Genomic DNA, 15,450 nt, shown 5'->3' on the forward strand with positions numbered 1-15,450 from the left:
ATCTTTTGCTTGTCATTTTCAGGATAAAGGCTTTTGCACATTTGGAATAGAAGGAATCGGAAGCACAATTGAGAGAGCTGAGATAAAGTTAAACTGTCCTTCATGAAAAGGATGAGAGATGGGGTGGATGATGCGGAGGAGGAGATGGGACAGCGGAAGTCTAAGGAGACTTCTGCAGCAAAAAGTAGCCGAAGATGAACTCTGAGAGAAAACAGAAGTTTTTTGAGAAGCTCTTCTCTTCAAGAGTGGAACCTGGATTGGATCCTGGCTGTGCCATTGTGATGGTTAGCTATGTGTGTCAGCTTGCCTGGGTGAAGGGATGCCGGGATTTCCCAATAATGGGAAAACCTTATTTCTAGGTGTGTCTGTAAGGGTGATCTCAGAATAGATCAGTATTTGAATCTACAGAGTAAAAACAACACTCGCCAATGGATAGGCATCATCTAATCCTTTGAGGGCTGACAGAACAAAAAGGTGGCAGAAGGTGAATTCATGCTCTTGCTTGAACTAGGATATCCATCTGTTCGTGCTCTTGGATATTGGTACCCTGGGTTCCTGGGCCTTCAGACTGGGGTGGGGATTTACACCTTTGGTGCCCTGACTCTTGGGCTTTTGGACTAAGATTGAAACTTACACCATTGGCTTCCCTGATTCTCAGGTTTGGGATTTGAACTGGAAATATACCACCTGGCAATCTTAGGCCTCTGGCTTTCAGACAGCAGATACTGGGGTCTTTGGATTCCATAATTCCATGAGCCAATAATTAATAATAAATCTCTTTCTAGAGACATATATCCTACTGGTTTTATTTATCTACTATTGAAAGGTTTCTTTTCACAATCATATTTTCTGAGAACTCTTTTTTATTCTTTTTCCCCCTTTTTACAAAAGCTGTGATATAATGCTTTCTGAAAAATATACATATTTCTATATGTTTCAGATATATTTGGTCTTCTTGCATATTTCTAAATTCACAAAGGCGACATGGATGTCTTCTTACTAATGAAGGTGGTTTTTGGATTCCTGTGAAGGATTGGGGCTAGTTGCCAGGAGGACCAACCATGTGATTAGAAGTTTGAACCTTTCAGCTTCACCCGCCCTGACCTGCAGGGAGGGGAGAGGAGCTGGAGGTAGAATCAGCCGGTGGCCAATGACTTAGTCAATCTTGACTGTGTCATGAAGCCTACATAAAAACCTAAAAGGACTGGGTTCAGGGAGCTTCTTGGATGGTGAACAGGTAGAGTTGCAGGGAGAGTGGCATGCCTGAAGAGGGCATGAAAGTGCTGAACCCTTCTACAGTACCATACCTTATGTATCTCTTCATCTGGCTCTTGATCGGTACACTTTACCGTATCCTTTAGTAAACCAATAAACAGTAAGTGTTTCCCTGAGTTCTGTTAACCATTCTAGCAAATTGAAAAAACCAAAAGAGGAGGTCCTGGAAACCTCTGATTTATAGCTAATTGGTCAGAAGTACAAGGTAACAACCTGGACTTGCAGCTGGCAGCTGAAATCCAAGGAGGAGATCGCTGGAACCCCCAGTCTGTAGTAGGCTGGTCGGAAGCACGAGTAACAGCCTGGGGCTCATGACTGGTGTCTAAAGTGGGGGGTTAGGGGCAGTCTTGTTGGACTGAGCCCTTAACCTGAGGAAGTTGGTGCTATCTCTGGGTAGATTGTGTCAGAACTGGGTTGAATTCTCTGACATCTTGTCTGCTTGGTTGGGCAGGGGAGGGGGGATTCCCTTACATCAGAATTGGGTCCAGGAACTCAAAGAGTTTGTGTCAGTAAAATAGCACTCAGTTCTTATTTCAAATTCCTCTTCCAGTTTTTAAAGTACCTTTGCCAGGAGGTAATTGTTACTGCATAAATATCTGTATCTTTATTTTGTAGCATGCTTTCTTTAAATGTCTCATGCCTTTTTCCCCCTTCATATTAAAGACCAAGCCGGAAATATCAGGCTTGATACTGCCTGTGAGAGGAGCTGGTCAACAAACGAAATTTGTTTGCTTTGAAAACTGGATGAGATGCAGGCAGTGGAGAGATTTATTCCCCCTTGGACCACTCCATTATCGTTAGAAAAAATTCTTCGATATTTGCCAAGCATTCTGTGCACAAGGATGAGGTGGAGATGTAATGAGATACAGTTAATTCTTTAATACACTGGTTTCCGAGGCCCATTTTCAGTCTCATTCCCCATCCTGATAGCTGTCATTTTATTAAATAATATGCTCCAAGACCTACTAAATTTAAAAGAATGTTACAGAATAGTATATAGCACACATATATGTATATAACATATAATGTATATATTTCTGTGTCTATGTGTGTTTATCTGCAAGGAAGTCCAGCAAGCAGTTAAACAGTGGTTATTTCTAGAAAAATTAGTATATTTTTAAGAAGGAAAGAAGACTATATGTTACTATATACTCTAGATGATATTGATTGTTTAATTTTTTAACTTTGAATATATTCATGCATCATTTATAAATGGATGTGTGTGTACATACATAATAAAAAAATCCACATATTCAGAGGGCACGTGTTATAATGGGCACTGGGTGTTATACACAAATAATCAATCATGGAACATTACATCAAAAACTAATGATGTAGGGCGCCTGGGTGGCTCAGTGGGTTAAGCCGCTGCCTTCGGCTCGGGTCGTGATCTCAGGATCCTGGGATCGAGGCCCGCATCGGGCTCTCTGCTCAGCAGGGAGCCTGCTTCCCTCTCTCTCTCTCTGCCTGCCTCTCCATCTACTTGTGATTTCTCTCTGTCAAATAAATAAATAAAATCTTTAAAAAAAAAAAAATTAAAAAAACTAATGATGTACTGTATGGTGACTAACATAACATAATAAAAAAAAAAAAAGAATTTCAGCTGGTTCTTATCTCTGAATCCCAAAAAGTGCCTAGCACAGTATATTGACATTGTAGGAACACAATAAATATTTGTTGCATAAACAGATGAATATCTATGGAATGAAAACAGATATGCATTATTATTGCTGCTAAAGTATAATCTCCAAAAATCATGAATCATGAATCTCATAAAAATGGGAAATGGATGCATGTCAAAGATTTCAATGTAATTATTAATGATGGAGCCAGAAAGATTAAAATCAAATGGGATTTTGACTTAAAAATGACTTATACCCCGTATCAGATAAAATTCACTTCCACTATCATGAGCAAGAGCTACATCCATGATTATTAGTTTTCCACAAATCAACTTTCATCCCTACAGAGTTAAAAAATAGCTTAAGTCATTAACCCAATTTCCTCCCAAAATCATATGTTGACAATCTATGTTGACATATGTTGACAGTCTATGCTCCAATGTGATGGTCTTAGGAGGTGAGGCCTTTGGGAGGTGATGAGGATTAGATGAGGCTGTGGGGGATAGAGTCCTCATGAATGGGACTGATAACTTTTAAGACTCATTAGACAGCTTGTGTCTTCTCTCTGCTCTCTGCCAAGTGAGGATCTGAGAAGTCAGCAGTCTGCAACCTGAGAGGGGGCCCGTAAAAGAACTCGACCAAGTTGACACCCTGATCTTAGACATCTAACCTCTCGAACTGTGAGGAATAAATTTCTGTTCTCTGTGAGCCACCCAGTCTGTGGTATTTTTGTTACAGCAGCCTGAGATGACTAAGACAACAAATGTGCATCTCTCTATGGTATCAGATAACCCCCAGTAAACCTGCTAGGCAATGCCAACATGCACTGCAAGGACAGCTAAGAATCTCTTTTGCTCCTTCCAAACATTGTCAATTTTTTCCCGACACAGTCATGTTAAAATCATCTATTGTGTTGATGATTTGAAACACTTATGAATCTCTTTTCTAACCTATGTAAATGATTCCATAATTCTGAATAATTTCTTTAATCCAAATATATGGAGATTGTCACTATTCATGCATTCTCTTGACAAGATTGCCAAATGACAAGGTTGTCTAAATTTGGACTGCAAGTAAGGCAATCAAGTTTTGCCTTATGAAATGCAAGTTTTGCCTTATGAAAAGTTCAGTGTCCTTGTACAAAATTTTTTTGTTGCACTACTTATCTCCTTAAAAATGCTGGAAATAATTTGGCAAAACCCAGTTGAAGTCATTATGGCACTTGTTCTCTAAACAAGACTGTGCAGTATTTATAGTCTGAATGATATGTTGCCAAGTCCAGGTTTGTTGACAAAAATAAAAAAACACACTGCAGTATTAGGTCTTTCTTAAGTGTCTTACGTTAACAACCTCTTCTGGCCCACACAGATATGCTCATCAATCTCCTATTCTAAGCTCTTCCCAACTGTCGAGAGGCTACAATACCTTTCTGTTCTCATACATTTAAACACAAGAAAAAAATGCATGAAATGCTCATTGATCAAGGCATCACTTGTTGTTAAGGAGATGGATGAGATTAATTTAGTCTTTGCAATAAACTGGGATATTAATATTAATTTGGGAACAAATAAAATCTTTTAAAATATGATAAAAATATTTTTAGTAGACCAAATATAGACAATAGATATTACCAGAGATACATCTAGCTTTAAAAGTCTTTTTTCAGGGGAGCCTCGGTGGCTCAGTGAGGTAAGGGTCTGCCTTCGGCTCAGGTCATGATTTCGGGGTCCTGGGATTGGGCCCCCACAACGGGCCTCAGGCTCAGTGGGGAGTCCACTCCTCCCTCTTCTTCTGTTCCTCCCTACTGCTCATGCTCTTTCTCTCTCAAATAAATAAATAAAAATCTTAGGGGGAAAAAGGTCTTTTTTCATGTACAGGACTCAAACAGATTCACTTATGAAATAACTTTTTAAACATGTTTGCTGATGATATTTTCCAAAAATTAGGCCACAAAAAAATTAGTTTAGCAAAAGATATTTTGGGTTTTAGTTTGTTTGTTTGTTTGTTTGGCTATAAGATATAAATGTGAAGACGTTTTTCAAGTTTTTGAAACCCTAATAATATTATAGTTATATATTGAACAAATCCCATTTTCTGAAAAGAAAAAAGATGCATATAATTAGGACCATTTGGAAAATTCCAGATATGTGATCTTCCTAACCAATGATAGCCAAGCTATATTTCATTGACACAATTAAACCATTATTTTTATTTATTTATCTATTTATATTTTATTTTTAAATTAACATATAATGTATTATTTGCCCCAGGGGTACAGGTCTGTGAATCATCAGGCTTAGACATTTCACAGCACTTACCATAGCACCTACCCTCCCCAATGTCCATAACCCAACCACCCTCCTTCTAACTCCCTCCCCTGCAGCAAGCCTCAGTTTTTTATGAGATTAAGAGTCTCTTATGTAAACCATCATTTTTTAAATGCACCATTATTTCATGTGTTGCTAAGACAAATAAAATGGCCAATTCAAATATGACACAATGTTTTCTTACCACATCAACTATAAGACACAGTTGTAGACTAGAAGACAAGATTTGTATGATTTCAGAGGGGTTGAAATGTAAATAAAAAGGGAGTCTTAGAATAAATATGACATTTGTTAGGTCTTCCAACAGATACGAGCTATAGCTTTTATTTCTCCAATCAGTAAGGATTTTTTAACAAAGAGATCTTAAGGCTATTATTGCATCTTTTCCAAATTATTTTTTCCTTTTTTTCTACTGAAGTATAATTAACATACAGTATTATATTTGCTTTAGGTGTACAACATAATGACTCAGTAATTCTATACATTACTCAGTGCTCAGCACAATAAGTGTAGTTACCATCTGTCACCGGACAACATTATTACAATCTTATTGACAGTATTCCCTGTGCTGTACTTTTCATCTCCATATCTTACTTATTTTACAACAGGAAGGTTTTTTTTTTAAGATTTTATTTATTTGACAGAGATCACAAGTAGGCAGAGACGCAAGCAGAGAGAGAGGAGGAAGCAGGCTCCCTGCTGAGCAGAGAGCCCAATGCGGGACTCTATCCCAGGACCCTGAGCCGAGGGCAGAGGCTTTAACCCCCTGAGCCACCCAGGCACCGTACAATAGGAGGTTTATACCTCCTAATCCCCTTCACCTATTTCACCCCTCCCCCCACCCACCTCCCCTCTAGCAACCACCAGTTTGTTCTCAGTATTTAAGAGTCTGTTTTCTTGTCTGTCTCTTGGTTTCTTTGTTCATTATTATTGCATCTTACAAGGAAATGATCCCCACTGTTAAAGTATATTTTTAAAAAAGTATAAGTAAATAGAGTTTGTGAAGTAAAACCTAAGTGAGAAAGAGCCAGTTGTGGCAAATACGGCCTCTAGCGGCTGCCACCCCCACAGAGATGGTGCAAGCTATGGTGGCCTGTGTCAGTGGGTCCAACACTGGGGACCCCAGTTAGCTGGTCTGGGGTATGGCTTAGACTCTAATCCTGGCTGCTGCTTAGCATCTTTTGTTTCTACCAGTTTTCTGTGTGGGTTCTTTAGCTTTCCCAACAGTTCTGTGAGCTTCCTATTCTTTCAGTAAATTCCTCGTCTGCCTACAACAGCCAGACGCGCAACGAAGAACCTTGACTGATATCTCTGGATATCTCGATTCCAGTTAGCCATTGGGACTGCTGATTTCATTAATCCTACTACCACTGAAGGATAAAGCAAAAATTAATCAATGTGATAAGCTGATGATTTCTTTGTACTTATTTGCAAAGTGGCTCTACTCCATTTTATAATTTTTACCCACCTCACCAAAGCAATGCCAGCATATCCTGTCTGCTTAAAGTATTCTGGGGGAGTTGAAGCTTCAGTAAGTTTAGAAGTTGAACACTGTTCTTGAGAAATGTAGCTTTTTAAGAATATAAATAGTGATCACAGATAACATTCATATAATGCTTCAATGATGAGAACATGCAGTTCTAAGTATTTCACATATATTAACCAATGTCATCTTCGTAAGTATTCTAGGAGAAAAATATTATAACCTTTATTTTCATTTTATACACCTAGGACACTGAGCACACGGGGATTAAGAGACTTAACTGATGACACAGACCAGTAGGGGGCAGAGCTGGGATTTGAACTCAGGTTGGCTCTAAGAGTCTTGTGCTTGCTTAGCTGTTGAAATAAGATGCCCTCTCTCAGAAGTTATTTGTTTCTGCTACTACCTATTTGCAGTACAGGGTGGACCTGGTAGAATTTGAAGTATAGAAACTTACCTTTCAATCCAAAACCTGGGCAGTTTACATACTGAACCTCAGGTGTTTTTTTCCTTGTAGAGTAGGAATAATAGTAATTGTCCTGCTTACCTCATTGGTTGTTGAATAGAACAAATAATGTATGTAAAATGCTCTGTGAAGTATTGCATGAAGAGTTATTACTTAGACTTTGAATAGTCATGTCAGTTAGCATATGGCTACATGGTCCACACAGTGAACTGGGTGAAAGCTAGAAGATGGCAGACTAGAATCCATGGCTGTCCATACACAAAAGCTGTGCTTCTAACGACACCTCTGTACTCACTCCTCTGGTGCTCAGTCACTGTAATATTTGGTGGTATACGATTGATTTCCTGTGTCATCTCATTAAAAGTAAGAATGTAAACATAAATTGCCCTTCAAGAATTTCCCACAGAAATTCTCTGGTCGGCCTGTGTCAGAAATTCCTACCTCCAACTTACAAACTGACAGAGGGCAACAGAGAAAGACAGGTCAGGTGAGGAAAGCTATAACATGGATGTCCAAGCAATCAGAAATGATGCTTGGCTGAGGAAGATTTATTCTTCCCCTGGCAAGCTGGGGACATTCCTGTCAGGAACTTTGGAGGCCCCGATGGGGAAAGGAGCTCAAATTCCCACAACAGAAGAGAATGTTTATAAGTCTGGGAACATTCTGAGGATTCTCAGGGAAGACAGTGGTAACAGGTCTCTCCATTTCATCCATTTACCACTCCAGGAAAGGTCTGTCCATCTTTGAGTAAAATCAAACTAAAATAAAAAACGTATAAATAATAATGTTAGTATTCTCCCTCTTTCGTCTCTGCAAATCCCTTGTGAAGGGTTATAAATCATTCCAATATCACTAAAGTAGAAAATCTATAAACCAACCAAGAAGTATTGGCAAAGTGTCTCCTTTGTGATTAGTCCAGCATGTGTTAGGGGTTTACATGATGCCCTTTACCAGATGAAACTCTCATAAAACTAACAGGTGAGGAATTAGAAACCATTACATGCCAGATTTGTGTCACCAAACACAAGCTCCTCAAATGAAGAAAAATGAAAGATAACACAAAAAGGCACACCTGAAACGAATGTAGCATTGCGTGTCAAAAAAAAAAAAAAAAAAAAAAAAAAAGACACCAAGAAAATCTGAGAACATAGAGCTCAGGAAGGCCATTTGTGGTTGATTATGTCATAATATATCATCAGTAAAATGTACAAGTCATTACTGGGCCCCCCTTTTAATATGTATTAAAATCAATCAATCTTTCTCTTTTCATATAAAGTGATAAAAGACAAGTGAGTACCTATTTAAGACTAAAAAAAATCTTTTCATTACAAAACCACAAATACCATATGTCTTTCCCTGGTTATGCTATACCTTTCCCACTCATTCATTTCTTCATTCACTTCTTCAACAAATGTTGAACTATATGGGGATGGGGGCCAGCACTGTGGCAATGGCTTGGCCTGAAGATGAATAAACTATGGCTCTTGCTGTCTGGACTCAGTGCCATCACTGGACGAGTGGCAATAACTATAACAAAGAAGACAAAGAAGTGACTATCCCAGCTGAAATTCAGAAAGTAGGCCGAGTTTAAGGAAGGGTGAGGTAACATAGTAAACCAGTCTATTTTGGGAGTCTCTGAACTGGTCCCACTTTTCCTAGGTCAGAAAGTACTATTTCTCCTTTCATGCACTTTTGTCCTCTGTGGTTTCATCCTGCTACTTCTCTCACTCTCTTTTCCTCCTGCAGCAAAAGGAGAAGAAAGTCAAAGGAGATTTCAGGTTGACTAGGAAAAGGGGAAGAAAGAAACAGTTCAGGTACCTTGCTATGCTACGTATCCATTCCTTGAGGCATGGGGGAAAGGAAGGACTGGGTTCTGAAAAAGTGAGACTTTAGTTGCAGAATCATGTATGAGCTGGAAGGAACCATAAAGGCCATCCTCCCTAGTATCCATTGAATACTAGTATCCTAGTATCCTCAATTAGTCATTGACGCTTAATGACTAATTCAAGCCAATGACTATCAGGGCACTAGAACTCAGGATTCTGAACGTCCATGAAGGCTAGAATGGACAAGTGGAGCACTTCTAATGCCCCCGTTTGCAGAGTTGGGTGAAGGAGCTTGAGATAGAAACTTCACTACTGCCTTCAGCAGCCTCTTCAACCTTATGTACTTGACAAGCAGGAAGTCCTTCATGTCTGGTACTCCAGAGAAATGGAGGACAATTGCTAACTAGTCAGACCATAGTGTTCTGTTCCTTAAAGAAAACCACACCATCACCATCACTCAAAGGACTGGCCCAGTTTGGTGAAACAAAATGATGTCTCTGTGCGTTGGCTTTTTAATGCATCCTATTGTGACTCTTTAGTTTTGTTTGTTATTAAATTTTCAGAACAGTGTGTTGGTAGTGATCTTACTTATTTTCAATGTGTTAGTAATGACCTTGAGAAACTTGATTTATTGATTTATTTCTCCTAAGGGCGTCATCCTGAACGTTGTTCTGTTTGTGCGATGGCCTGTTTCCCTCCACTTCCCCCCACCCCCCATCTGTCAGTCTCTCACAATGACCAGGTGGTGGATACATGTCAAGAAAACTAATCACCTTCTAACAGGATTTGCAATGGAATTAATGCAGATCTTGTGCTCTCCCTGTTCCAACTTTAGCAGCCCAAGGTCCACGACTGATTAGGGATTAGCTGGTTGATAACTGCAGCCCGCGGCATTTTAGGGTCTGGGTTCTCTCTTTGGACCCTAGGCAGTGAATTTTGTGAGATCCAGTACTCGAGTTTCTAGGAGACAGAGCTTGGGTTTGTGACTGAAACTGACCAACCCATCCGAGGACACTCAGTGGGGTAAATGCATCTCTCCAAATCTATTTTCAAGGTCATGACACTGGGCTAGAACGCGGCGAAGTCAACGAGTCCAGCCTGCCAGACAAGTTTCTGCTTCTGGACGCCTCTGAAGCTCCGGCACGCCGCGGTGGACCAAGCTGATGCGGCCGTAGAGTCATCTGAAGGGGGGGGTAGTGCATACCGCTGTCAATATTTACCAGGCGTCTTCCCGCAGTTCTTCCAGCCTTCTGGCTCCTCCGGGACTAGGCCACAAGCTCTCAACTTCACCGCTAAGCTCCGCGCTCGGCCCAACTCCCCGCTCCTCCCCTTTTCTCCAACCCGCGCCGCTCCCACCTTTTCCCAAGGCCCCCACCTGTGTGCGTGCAGAGACGGGGGTGGAGCCGTGAGGGGGTCGTGACGTCACCCCTCCGCGGGGGAGGCGGGGCTGTGGGAACCGCAGTGCAGCGCAGAGGGGCGGGCCGGGGCGGGGCCTGCGGCGCGTGACCTGGCTGCGGGAGGCAGGAGCCTGGAGAAAGGTGTAGAGGGGCCGGGACCAGCGGACTCCGGAGTCCGCAGGCGGGGCGGGGAGTGCCTGGGCAGAGGCGGCGGGCGCCCGGTGAAGCGCTAAAGCAGGTCACGCTTCCTCCTTCCCTCCCCGCCCCTTCTCCTCCTCCCACCTGGGCCTCTGCGTGGAGACGCGCACCTGGCAACCGGCGGCCCTGCCCCGCCGCGTCCCCGCCTTCTCCGCTCGGGCGGGGTGCCCCGAGCCTGCCCCGCACCCCGAGCCGACCCCGGCGCTGGCGCTCGCCCCTCCGCCGCTGCCGCGCTCGCCGGAGGCGGCCTCGAGCGCTCGCTCGTTGATGCCGTTTTGGGGGTGACCCGGCGCGACGGCGGCGCCTCCATGGTGGGGGCGTGTTAGTGGCCGCGACTCTGCCGGACGTCGAGTGCGCGGTTGCCAGGGGGGCAGAGTAGCCAGCCAGTGCGACCCCGCGCGCAGCTCGGGTTTCGGGGCGCTGGAGGAGGCCGCCACGGCCGCGCGGGAGCGGGAGATGTTGGAGCTGAGGCACCGGGGAGGCTGTCCCGGCCCCGGGGGAGCGGTGGCGCCGCCACCCCGCGAGGGAGAGGCGGCCGGCGGCGATCACGAAACCGAGAGTACCAGTGACAAAGTAAGTGAAGCCGCGAGAGGCGCACACCTGCGCCCCGGCTAGGTGCTGGTTTGGGCCGGGACACTTGGGAGCAAGGGTGGGGCCCAAGGAATGTCTGCTGAGGCTGCAGACTGCCCGCTGCGCCTTCCTCCGGCCTGGCATTATTTCCTCCTTAAGTGGGGTTGCGAACCCGGGCACCAGAGATGGTGCGTTTCCCGGGATGACCACGACCGCTGCCCAGCATTTGATTACAATTTAGTTTCTTCCCATTCCGGTTCCCCTTCCCGGCATCCGAGACGGACAGGAGAATCAGAGAGGAACCTGCCACCGTAGGAGCTGCCACCTAACACCTCCGCAGAGGAGCAAAGTTAGGAAGGATTAAAGTTAAGACATGCACCTTCATTTCTTCACCAACATGTCATTGGATCCTGACGCTGGAAGTTTGGCTTGTTGGGCTTGATCCCCCATAGGCACGTTTTCGTTTTCTCTGCTCTTTCAGCCGTATGATAGATTTGGCGGGGGTGGGGGGGAGGAGCGCTGTTTAGAGTATCATACACGTGACACAGTTGTAATCCTACAGCTTCCTTTGAGTTCAAGACAGTGCATTTTTTCTGTCTGTAGTGGATTTCATTTGACCTGGCTTGGTAATTCATGAGAACTTCTAAATCCCATTCTATTTAAAGGCAGAGAAAGAGGCAGAGTTCAGATTATTCCATAATACAGTGGTCAAAATTGGGATTTTGGGAAAACAAAGCACTTTTATGAACTTTTAAACTAGATGTTAATGAAATTGGATCAGAGAATAGATTGTTTCATAAAATCTGTTTATACAATTCCATTATATTTTAGAAGCTCAAAGCTCTTAATTTAGTTCCTAGAAGCCTTGTTTTTTAGAAGCAAGTCTTGCAGTTTGAGTTACAGAAGTGAAGTAGATTATCCAAGGTCAAGTCTACGGCCTTTTGGAAGTAGGTGTTTCCTGATACCCTTTCTTCTGGTTTGTACTGTTGTTGAAACTCACTGACAGTTCTGATTTGGGGAGGGTTCCACCTGCAACTTGATGTTGATGAACTTGATGTAACCCAAGTTTCAAAGCCCTGGTAGGAATCTCACAGGATATCATGAAATAATAAATTCACAGTGACTTTAGGAATGAAACTTTAGAATCAGTGGAATGACAGATCCTTTTATTTTTTACCCTTGATAGCAGGAGGAATAAAATGAGAATCTGTGATAGAACATATGTGTCAAGGAATTACACAAAGTATAACAGTTTCCAGTTACTGAAGGTTGGTGTTACAAAGCTAGAAACAGTGGGCTGAGAATAGTCTTTGTGAAAACTGCCTTGGAAACTAGACCAAAAATAGAATTAATTAGTTTGGGATTTGTTTTGTTTTAGCACTGATATAGTTTAGAATCAAGGAAATATCAGCTTCCCCATGTTGACTTCCTTAACCAGCAGAAGCTAACAAGCTTTTAATAAGAGAAAACATGTTCAGGAAGTCATGCATAAAGTAACTTTTGAATGAATTTACTTAACACCCTAATGTATTTAAAATGGGAACGACTGTGGTTTGATTTAACTCATTAGAACTGTTGTTTCTAGCTATCTGTGGCCGGGTTACCTCACTGCATATTTATTTATTTATAAATACTGCACTGTTTGTTTTCATTAATATGTACCCAGCTGGATTTTGTTTTCTGAGAGTAGATGTTGCTATATGTAACCCAGTCTGTTAAGATTCCTTAAACAATGATGAGCACTTTCAAACTAACATATTGCTGCACGCAAGAAAGTTTATCACAAGGAACTCTTGACTGGGCTGTCTCTGAGACATTGAACTCTATCCCCTATCTGTCCTTTCTTATCAGGGTGTATATTTGAATGCACCTGTATTTCCAGGTCAAGGGCTGTTTTAAAATCAGTTTGCACATCAGAAGCTGGTTAATATTTGGTCCATTTAAACTATTTAAGTCCCTTCTCTGTTCAAGTAGAAATAAAGGCAGAACTCTTGGGGAATTAATGAAGTGGAGGAGGTATATTACATTCTGCTGCTATAGTACAGTCCTATGTCACTTTGTGGTCTTTTTATAATAGTGTTAATATGACATTTTCATTCTTCAGACCTGGAGACATGCTGGGAGAAGGCTCTGTGCTCTGGAGATTAGCCAGTGAAAAAGTCAGTCTTACCTGCAGGGGAATGTTTCTAGTTGTTAAATGCTGGAGTAATACTTGAAAGATCACAAGACTAGTCCCTCAAGGAACCTCCCAGGAGACATATGAGTTAGATTTATTAGAAGTCTGAACAAGGCTCACTGTTAGCATAGAGGGCATATTTGGACTCTACTCTGGAGACAACAGCAAAAGCTTTAAAGAGGAGGTGAGGGTGGAGCTTGGAATGAAAAGATGCCTGGGGACTCATCAGGTGTGCAAGAGTTGGGGCAGGATATTCTAGGCAAAGGACATGAGGAACTGTTTCTTGAGTCAGCACTCTAGGCACAGGGAACTGAAATTAGCTTGATAATACTGGAGCATAAACTGTGTATGTTTGGGAGATGAGGTTGGGAGATTGGAAGTCTTGTGAAGGAGGTTAGGCTTTATTTTACGGACCCTGGCTAGCTGCTGGAGTGTTTTTGCAGATGCATTAGCCTATCACTATAGCAGCAGTCAGGAGAAAGTGTTGGAAGCAGGAGATCCCTGATGCAAAGAAACCAGATAGGAGTGTATCCCAGCTTATATAGAAGGAAATGATGAGGGCTTGTGCTGGATCTGGTAGGGGCAGGGAAATAAGGGTTGAGAGAGAATGTGTAATTTAGATAATGGTTTTGGGACCTAGACTAGGGTGATCAGAGTAAGAGTAAAACAGGAAGAGCCTGCTGGCAGGCATACTTTGATCCATAACTTAAGAGGTTTTAACGAAGAAGCAAAAATTTGGGGTGGTTTTGCAGGTTGATAGTGAGCATGAGTGAATTGGGCTGGGCAGGGTTTGTCATTCTCTAAAATGAGCGAGGTGATTCAAGGTGGTGTTGGGAATTGAGATGAAAGATCGGGTCTGGAAATGTCAGCTTCTGATTAGAATAGAGAAGGGAGAAAACTCAAGACTGAACCTTGAGAGGTGCCCACGTAGAAAGCAGAGTTGTAGATGTAGGGAAGGAACCAAGATAACAAGATCCTGTGAACTAGAGGAAGAGGGATTGCTTAGAGGATATCATCAATAGTATTTAGGAATAAAGGCGAAGCATAGAACACTGAGTGGGGAAACATCGTAGTAGAAGCCAGGTTTTAGGTTGGAGAATGTGAGAGGTGAAGTACTGGTCATTACTGTCAGGAAGTGGCAGTGAAGGGGAGTGAGTTTGCGATAGCAGCTAGAGAGGATGTTCAAGTGAAAACTTCCTTTTGCAAGGAAGGGAAGATAGGTATTTGAGTGAAAGAAGTCAAGTGAGAGTGAAGATGCTGAAGGGGATGGGCAGACCTGGGAAAAAGGGAATAAACTTGGTGTGGAGAGTACAGAAGATGCGGGTATCCAAGGAAAGGAAAGAAGGAAACGAAGGTGGATATAGAAACATTTTGAAGAGCAAAACCACAGAGCGTCAAGGGATCTTAGAAATAATTTAGTTCAACCCAATCTTTATATATATATTTATGTATTAAATATTAAATGTATTATATATTTTTTATTTAATACATTTAATATTTAATATATATGTATATATATATTTGAAAAGAATAAACTTGGTCAAGTGTGTGGTTGTTACTGCCCAGAATGACCTAGAGCAAGCAACAGAGCTGGAACTAGAAGTCATCTCTGACTGGGACCTGTTTGGAGTATTATTTTAGGTAGTGTGATATGAAGGGACCAAGAGGCAACTAATAGAATTATCATGCAGTGAAGATTCAATTCAACTAAAATAACATGAATTTGTTATGTTGCCAATTAGCATAGTTCTTAACTCAGTAGCAGTATTGGTCATAGTAGTTGATGCTTGTAGAGTGATTTAAAGTTCACAGAGTACTTTTACATTATCAAGGAGGAAGACTTTCCTCTGCCCTTCAAAGTCTTCCTAGTTGGACTAAGAATGAAATTGACATAAGACAGATTAACAGGACAAAATAAACTTTACTTTTATATGTACAGGAAATCGAGATAGACATGGAAGTTCTTTTTTTTTCAGATTGTATTTATTTATTTGACAGACAGAGATCACAAGTGGGCAGAGAGGCAGGCAGAGAGAGAGGAGGAAGCAGGCTCCCTGCTGAGCAGAGAGCCCTCTGAGAAGCTTGATCCCAGTACCCTGGGATCATGACC

At 42.1% G+C, this 15,450-nt stretch overlaps 1 protein-coding gene across 2 annotated transcripts in view; it reads left to right on the top strand.

The window, feature by feature from the left end:
- Positions 1–10,483: 10,483 nt before the first annotated feature.
- Positions 10,484–15,450, top strand: part of CDS1 (CDP-diacylglycerol synthase 1) — a 66,162-nt gene continuing 61,195 nt past the window's right edge. For both annotated transcript variants that reach the window (XM_032332766.1, XM_032332767.1), the window contains exon 1: positions 10,484–11,167. In XM_032332766.1, the coding sequence (XP_032188657.1) occupies positions 11,051–11,167 (117 nt within the window). In that variant the 5' untranslated portion in view covers positions 10,484–11,050. The remainder of the gene's footprint in view (positions 11,168–15,450) is intronic.

The sequence above is a fragment of the Mustela erminea genome, chromosome 2, assembly GCF_009829155.1.
Source record: "Mustela erminea isolate mMusErm1 chromosome 2, mMusErm1.Pri, whole genome shotgun sequence".
Classification (NCBI taxonomy): domain Eukaryota; kingdom Metazoa; phylum Chordata; class Mammalia; order Carnivora; family Mustelidae; genus Mustela; species Mustela erminea.